The 8692-nt window shown below is 49.3% G+C and overlaps 1 protein-coding gene across 10 annotated transcripts in view; it reads right to left on the bottom strand.

The window, feature by feature from the left end:
- Nucleotides 1–205: 205 nt before the first annotated feature.
- DLG4 (discs large MAGUK scaffold protein 4) overlaps nucleotides 206–8692 on the bottom strand; it is a 133063-nt gene continuing 124576 nt past the window's right edge. For all 10 annotated transcript variants that reach the window (XM_072977205.2, XM_072977207.2, XM_072977208.2 and 7 more), the window contains 6 exons: nucleotides 8590–8637; nucleotides 6887–6988; nucleotides 6518–6690; nucleotides 5855–5964; nucleotides 3832–3923; nucleotides 206–1840 (listed from right to left, as the gene is read on the bottom strand). In XM_072977205.2, the coding sequence (XP_072833306.1) occupies nucleotides 1734–1840; nucleotides 3832–3923; nucleotides 5855–5964; nucleotides 6518–6690; nucleotides 6887–6988; nucleotides 8590–8637 (632 nt within the window). In that variant the 3' untranslated portion in view covers nucleotides 206–1733. The remainder of the gene's footprint in view (nucleotides 1841–3831; nucleotides 3924–5854; nucleotides 5965–6517; nucleotides 6691–6886; nucleotides 6989–8589; nucleotides 8638–8692) is intronic.

Here is an 8692-nt window from a genome sequence, read left to right as displayed (position 1 = left end):
CACACACACACACACACACACACACACACACACACACACACACACACACACACACACACACACACACACACACACACACACACACACGGGGGTTCTGGGTTCTCCACTGTGGGCATTTTGTGTCTTGCGAAGGGCCACCGCTGGCCGGAGTGGTGGCGGCGGGAGGGGGCTATTTTTTGTTTTTGTTTACCCCGGCCCCTCCAAGTCCATTCTCTCTTTTTTATTTTTCTTTATATACAAAAAAATAATAATCCATTAGATTTGGAAATGAAAATCATCCTATGTGAAACCAAAGCAGTCTTCTGAAACAGAACGCCCACCCCCCAAAAAAACGGTTCTCTTTTTCATCGTAATTTTTTTTTTCATACATCACACGTACAGCCACACCAAAATACTTGATATGACCCCCCAAAAATAGTCACAGGACAGCAAAAAACTCTATTTCTTTTTTCCCCCCTTTTTATCTTCTCTCCCTCTCTCTCTCTCTCTCTCACGCACTCACACACACATCCTCCCTCCCCTCCCCTGGAAAGAAAAATATAGATCACTGTTTCAGCAAAACGGTTCAGGATTTGCTTTTTTAAAGTTTTTCTCTTGAAGCCACAAGGAACCTTTCATGCACAGAAGAAGAGGAAAAAAATAAATAAAAAAATGAAAGAGAAATTGAAAAGAGAGAAAAATTCAATTGGAAATAAGGACGGTAATATCTATTCCAAAGTTGTCAGGCCACACTGTTATAAGCAAGATTTATGTTTGCTCCTCATTAGTCTTTCTGGATCTGTGCTTATTTCAACTGTCCCAATCGCTGTAAAATACAGAGGAAAGGAATGGAAACTTAATTTTTTCCTTCCTAGGGGAAAAATAGAGGTCTTTTCCCCTTCTTTTTGTTTTTTTTTTTTTTTTAGGGGGAAAAAAGCAGACTGCGCATTGTGAATTTGCTTCTCATTTTGACACCTTTAAATATGCAGGGATGGCTTTTTCTTTCTCCCTGCGCTTCCGATACGACTTTTCTGCTTTAACGAGGCTCCACCTGCGAGACAGGGAAGAACCCCCTCCGCTAAAAGGCAAAATGTATCAAAAGTGGCTTCTCATTGTAGAAAGTTGTTTCGGGGGGGGGGGGGGGAAAGGAAAAGAAAAGAAAAGAGAGACAGCGCCAGATCTCCCTAAATTTGTTTTTTCTTTTTCTGCCTACCTTTCCTAAGGGTTGTTCCCTGTGCACGGGCCGCCCGTCCTCTTGGAGAATGAGCATCATCGGGCTCTGAGGAACAGCCCCCCCCCGGTCTTTTTCTTTCCTCCCCATCAGCCCCCTCCCCAAAGGACAGCATGCATGCGCTAGGGCTGTGTTGGGGTGGTGGTGTCGGGGTGAAGAATGGGGGGGGGGAAATGGAAGGCACCCCCATGGCCGGGAAAAAGAAAAACGGGAGCGTTTTCAACTCGGGTCAACATATGGGGTGGCCGGATCACGCAAGAAGAGAGAACAAAAAATAATAATAATCATAATAATCATATGAGAATATTAAAGAATTAAAGGAAGAAACGAAAGTAGCTCGACCCTAAACCCTCCCCGCCCCTTCGCCCAAATATTAACCAAACAGCTAAGTTCAGTGGCAAAATAGAGGTGGTTCCCCCTCCTCTGGAGACGGCTCGCTTGCAGAGTTTCCCCGCCGTCGTTGTGTTTTTTTTTTTTCCCCCCAACGATCCCTTCCCCGGGAAAATGCAGTTCGTTAAAGCTCCTAAAGTCTCTCCCGAGCCGGGATCCAGATGTAAGGGCCGGAGAGCTCCTCGATGATTCTCTTGATCTTGTGGTAGATCTCCTCGAAGCTCTCGCCTTCTACGATGGCTGCGGGGGGGAAGACAGCGGGCGTGAGCGAGGATGATGATGATGATGGGCACGGGGATGATGGGCACGAGAATCTCCACCGCCACCACCCACGATGCCGGGCACAGCTTCGGCCAAGCTCCACAGACAGGGAGGATGCCATTGTGAGACTATCCGTGCAGGGAACAGAGACCGGGGGGGGGGGGGGGGCTCAGAAGGTGGAGAGGGGGTGGACTCTGAGCCCTGTATTAAATCTCTCACCTGGTGGGAGGGGAAGAGATGACTGCCCCCCCTCAAAAAAAAGTCACCCCAGGTAAACAGCTTCATCAAGCACGATCCGTTAGATACTTCCTCCACTCCCTTCCCCCTGTTCACATCTCTTCCTCTCCAGGAGGGCCCCCTAGGCATGCACAGAGTTCCTTCTTCGGACTTCAGAGGGGGCTGCGGCGGTTGCATGCTCTAGCCCTCAGGAGGTGGAAATTATGGGACCCATAGTTCTCCTACACAATGCCTCCCCCCACCCCGAAGAGCCTCCCCGCCAACACAGAGAGGTTCACCCGCTGCTCCGTTCCATCCCTAGCACCTGCAACACTGCCCCTCATCATCATACAAGCAAGGGTCCCTGGGCGTGCTAGCAAGCCCTCGCCACCAGACAGGTGGGCCATGTTCTTCTCTGCAGCAAAAGTTAAGAGGAGTGGTCTCCCTAGCTCAGTATACAGGAAAACCCCTGTATCCACGGGGGTGGGGTTTGGTTCCAAGCCCCCTCCGCAGGTGCTGAAAAGCGTGGATAATAACAAACACTACTTATAATAGTGAACGTTATCCATCACATGGTCTCTGGCTCCCTCTAGTGCCCAGTTCTGGTAACTTCACCATTAGAAATATATGTTGCTGTTGTTTAGTCGTTAAATTGTGTCCGACTCTTCGTCACTTTAGAAATAAATACTGTTAATATTTTCATATCATGGACAAGTGAATACTGATACTAATCCCTTGGCTAAGGGGGGGGCTTTTGTAATCAAGATATTTAGAAATTCCACCCATGAAGGTTTTACAGTTCCTTTGATATTTTTTAAAGGAAAGAAAATCTGTACAGTAGTGCCTCGCAAGACGAATGCCTCGCCGGACACGAAAAACCCACAAGACGAATGGTTTTGGCGATGGGGGCTGATGACTTGCAAGACAAATGTTCCAGTGGTCTTCCTTCCACAAAACAAATGTCTTCAATTTTTTGTTCCTGCCTCGTGTTTGCTGATTTTTAAATGTTTTTCTATGATTTTAAAAAAGTTTTTTGATTGAAATTTTTGAAATCATCTGCACAATATGTATGGCTTTAAAGAGCACTTAATAAACCCTTTGTAAACCAAATTTGTCTTTGTTCTGACTTTTTTTTTTGCCCATCGGAACGCATTAATTCGATTTCAATGCATTCCTGTGGGAAAACGCATTTCACAAGACAAATTTTTCACAAGACGACATTAAATGCGGAATGAACTAAATTTGTCTGGCGAGGCACCACTGTATGTTCAAGATCTGGAAAAATCCATATGTACTAACACCGTTGCTTCTATTGGGGCAAGAAAAGGCCTGGACTAGCCCTAACCTAGCCTTTGAAATTTTCCCAAATAAAGCTCATGGGCTTTCAAGTTCATTTCTGCAGACATATGGACTAGAAACGTGACCATCAGTTTGGAGCGGTGAAAGCTGGATTCTACAGCAACCTTTGTTTAGGGTAACTGCCAAGATTCAGAGCATGGTTGAAGTTTTGGCAATCTCGCAGGCTGCCTTTAGGTTTGGCAGGGAGGGACCTTTCTGGGCTGGGGTGACTGTCAATCTATCCAGTATTAACCAATCATTCCTGCTTCTGAATTCAAAGACAGCCCCACCTCTCTGCTCTGTCTTTCACTCCCCCTCTCTCGAGTCCGTTGAAGTCTGTCTCTAAAAAGCAGTCACGTCTGTCCGTTTGCTGTTTGATCTGTCCAACTGTAAGTAACAAGACGTGCCCCGCTTACCTGAGAAGCATTCTGTAAACTCCTGCTCAAGTTTAGTAGCTCTGTCGAAGGCTTTCCGTGCCTGCTCCTCCGTTATCCGCTTGTTAATTTCTCTGTGCAAGAAGGGGGGGGGGAGGAGAGGATTCACCATCTTAGTCTACTCGGTTGCTGAGAATGGGTCTCCCTCACCCTTTCGTCTGCTTTGGAGCAGCTCTTAGAAAAGTGACCCTCCTGGACTACAACTCCCAGATGGCTGGACAGGGGCTGGTTTGAGGAGCTGCTGGCATTTTTACCCGGGAGCTGCTCTGGGTAGAAATTATTGTTGGCCAGAAATGCGAAACCTACAAACCAGAGTCTTCATCCACTCTGAAACGGGCCAAGGGGAAAGTCTGTTTTCCTGCCATCTCTTTACTGCCGCAGCAAAGGCGGTTTTCCTTTCTTTTTCGGTGCAAACCGCCTCCTCGTTCCAGGGGTGGAATTCAGGGGGACGCTGCGGTTTTCCACACAGATTTATTTCACTCACGAATGGACGGAACTGGACTTCCCGTTCTTCCCAGGGACAAACCCAGAACAGAAGAAGAATCCAAGAGTATCAAACCGAGCGGTCAGAAGCTCTCTCGTGCTCTGTAATGGGGCCCCCCTGGGTGCTGTGGGACTTCAGCTCCAGACGCTCTGGTTGGCATGACCAAAGGGTGGGTATTCTGAGAGGGCGGGGTCTCAAGAGTTGGCAAACCCTGAGTCTGTCGGAGAACACCCCCCCCCCAAGCAGCTGGTCTTTGTGCTCCATTCCACCCTCCTGACCACAGACTGGCCAGATCCATCTTGAACACAACGGGGAAACCTGTCACCCTCGCCACATCTTGTGGCAAGGTGTTCCGTAGCTTAATTAGGCATCGGAGAAGGGGAAAAGAAAGGGCTTTGCTTATCGTAGAATGATGGAGTGGGAAGGGGGCCTCTTGAGGCCATCCAGTCCAACCCCCTTGCTCAAGGCAGGAATCCGAATCAAAGCAGAGCAGACAGACAGTTGCCCCAAGGGCTCTCGAAGGCCTCCAGCGTTGGGGCGCTCATCACCTCTCCCTAAGGTCACAGGTTCCATCGTTGTTCTGCTCTAACGGTTAAGAAGTTTCCCCCTGACATTCAGCCTAAATCTAGATCACCGAAAACAGATCCTGCCTCTCCTCTGGAGAATTCCCTTTCAAGTCTTTGAAAACGGCTCTCCTGTCTCCCCTCTGTCTCCTTTTCTCAAGGCTAAACAGGCCGAGGTCTTTCTTGAGCTGCCCTTGAATCTGTTGCCATAAGAAGCGCGCGGGGGGGGGGGGGGGGACAGGGGACGGACACAGGAAACCACTCTATTCCGAGTCAAATACCCCATACTGCGGGCTCTGACTGGCAGCCGTGGCTCTCTGGGTCCTTGGCTTAATGGGGAATAGGAGACGAGAGCCAGGACTTTCTGTTAAGGGTTCTGCTACAATCTCCATCATCCCCAGCCAGGATTGTTATGGACACTATAGCCCAATAACCTCTGAAGAGTTCCAGGTAAGGGAAAGCTGAGGTAGTCCCTCTAACCGCACCATGTATACTTTCAAAACCTCAGTCCCATTGTTCACTTTGGCCTGGTGGGCTCCCCCTTTCCCCCCAACCTTTACCCAAATAAACAAGCATTCAAAAGAAGGAATTAATTTTTTGGGGGGGGGGGATTACAACTCCCAGCATTTCCAGCCTGCCTTGCTGGGGGGTGATCGGCATTATAGTCTAGCAGCCCCAGAAATTGCTTAGAGGTTCTAAGACTAAACATGGAAAAATGGGGATATAAGACTTTGGGCAAAGGAAAAGCTTCCGGCTTCCTTTGCTGATTTAGCCTTCCCGGTTTCGGTGTCTTTTGTGTATGTTTCCAAACCTCTCTCTTCTGCACCCAAGCCAAAAGGAGCAGCCGAGCCCGCCCCCCCCTTTCACCACTGGCTAAAAGGCCAGGTCTTGTTGCCCTTCCCACCTGGCCCAGCCCGCCATCCCACCCGCCCTTCGGGGCCTCCCGCCAACCACTCACAGGACATTCTCGAGGGAGCGTGGCCGGATGAAAATGGCGATTGGGTGCAGCTGAGCCGCCTGCAGCCTCCGCACGGCGTTGGCCGACACGTCCAGAATGCAGTGTTTGCCCTGGAAGGGGAGAAAGAGGTTAGGGACAGTGACCCCCCCCGTGCCCACCCCCTCATCCACCCCCGAAGGGTGCAGGTCCGGCGCCCGCCCAGAAGAACCTCTCCCACGTGCGCATTCCCGGACTCCGCAGTGCAGAGCTGTGAGAATCTACAAAATGGTCTCACATTCTGAAACAATTATGCAGTGTAGATAACCTCTCAGGGACTCTGTTTGAAGGGAGGAGCAGAGAGATCCCGTCCCACAGGGGTCGGCCTGTGAGTGGTGGGCAACATCCTGCCTGCCTGCCAGGTGGCGCTGGAGACCAGGCACAATGAATGAGACCGTTCAAATTTGGCCCAAATCATGTCCTTGTGGGCTTTGCTAAGACTTTTTCCTCACCCTGGATTTTGCACGGGGGGTTTGCAGGAGAGACCAGAACTTGGAAAATGCACCTCCTCCTCCTCAGTCCATGAAAGGGGATTCTGGGAATAGGTCGTTGACAAAAGGAACAGATCCTCGCTCAGGGGGCCCCCGCCTCGGCTCCTCTCGTATCGGTCCACCTTGCCTTCCTCACCTGCTCGGCCACCTCGCGGACCGACTGGACGCTCGTCCCGTACAGGTGGCTGTTATATTGGCCGGCCTCGATGAATTTGTGGCTCTGGATGTCCTTCTCCATCTTCTCCCGTGAGGCCACAAAATGGTAGTCCCGCCCGTCGACCTCGTACTCCCGCTTCGGCCGTGTGGTGTCTGCAGATGGGGGCGGAAGGGAAGCGTGGGGCCACATGCCGTTAGATGTTGGGGCAGAGGGGGGTCTCGACTCAAAGCGGGCTGCCCCCTCTCCCTTCAACCCCATTTGGGGCAGTGGGGGGGGAGAGAGGGAACATTTACCCCTTCCCCAGAAGGGGATAAATGTTGGGATGGGGCCACCCCCCTCAGGACTCACGGGGGACGCAGGAGCCGAATTTGTCCGGGAATTCGGAGAGGAGGTCGTCGTTGACGCGGTCCTTGGTGGGTCCCAAAATAATGATGGGCCGGGCGTAGTGAACTAGGCAGGAAGAAAAGGAAAGAAGTCAGGAAAAGGAACAGGGCTGGGGTACGGAAGGACTACAATGCCCAGAATGCTTTCACCAGCCGGGGAATTGCCCAGACTTGCTCAATCCCAGTAGGTATGACAGTCCAGAAGAGAGGGATTCTGGAGTCGTGAAAAAGACAATTCCGGCAAGATTTGTGGCACACCTTACTCCTACTGGAGAGACCAAAACCGTTGCTTGATTTTTAAAACAAGCCCTGAACTATGAAAGCCGTAAGCAAGCTTTCGGGAAGCCCTTCTTGAGGGCTGAAAGATGAGGAAGTTCTGCGGCACGGGACAGAACAGAGGCGGGAGCTTCGTGGCTCTTCGGGAAGGTGACAGCCGGGTTTCCCAGATATAGCCACCCAAGAATCTGGATACAATACGTATTTTGGACTACGAGTGCCAGAATCCCCAGCACGGCCATGGGGCTAGACAGGGTCACTCAGGAAGATTAGTGTCCTCATCACACTAATGAGGTGATGAGGACAGGAAGGAATGTATTGCTACCAACATTCCTGGTGCTTCGCAGACTTCAAGATGACAGATTCCTATCTTGAAAGATTGCAGAGGATAATGGGAAATGTAGTCAATAAAATCTGGAGGGCAGCAGGTTGAGGAGGTCGGCACCTGCCTTTCATGGGAACCCAGCCTTTCTCCCCTCTAGCCCTACAAATGGCTTTCTGGATTTAGCCTGCCAATATTCTGAACGTTAACTGATCAATTCCCTTCCTTGTTGACATACAGTTGGACCCCCGTATCCACAGGGGATTCGTTCTAAGCCCTCTGCAGATGCTGAAAACAGCAGATAATAGCAGACGCTCTGCACAGCATGGCAAAAGAAAAAAAATCCAGAAACACATATTTTCACCATGTATTACTAGAACAGAACTGGCCACTAAAGGAAGCCAGAGACCATGATATAGATTCTTCAACAACAAGAATACATAGCTTGGTCTTTCTCTCCCTCTAGTGGCCAGTTCTAATGAATACATCATTTAAAAAAATTACCGTATTTTTCCGTGTATAAGACGCCCCCATGTATAAGACACCCCCCACTTTTCTAATACAAAATTAAGAAATCTAAGTGGGGTTTAGCAAGTCTAGGGAAAAATGGATCAAAGCACTGCAGGATTGCTTTGATCCCTGCTTTCTCCTGTGGAATTAGCCCAAAGGGATCAAAGCAAGGATCAAAGCTATCCTGCAGCTCTTTGATCCCTGCTTTCCTTTTGCTAAGGCTTAGCAAGTGGAGGGGAAAACAGGGATCAAAACTCTGCAGGATCCACTTGTTTTTTTCTCTCCTCAGTATACTTCCATGTATAAGATGACCCTCAATTTTTAGTCTACATTTTTTAAGACAAAAGTATAGTCTTATACATGGAAAAATATGGCATATTTCTAGGTTTTTTTTCTTCTTTTAATATTTTAAATATTTTCAGACCACGAATAATGGAAATTGTGGACATGGGAGTCCTATTGTATTTCCATCAAAAGCATTTTAAGGAACAGAGAGTCTATGCCCATTTAAAATCAAAGAAATCCATTGAGGGCAAGGGAGTTTTTTTTGGGAGTCTTACCTTCCATCTGTACGACGGTTTCGTAGCTCAAGACGGCATCTTCCCGACCTTGAGAGGAAAAGAAAGGAGCCGTGACCCCCACTGGTGTGTACCACCCAAGCCC

This window comes from Pogona vitticeps, chromosome 6 (assembly GCF_051106095.1).
Source record: "Pogona vitticeps strain Pit_001003342236 chromosome 6, PviZW2.1, whole genome shotgun sequence".
NCBI lineage: Eukaryota > Metazoa > Chordata > Lepidosauria > Squamata > Agamidae > Pogona > Pogona vitticeps.
This window is presented reverse-complemented; position numbering and strand designations above follow the sequence as displayed.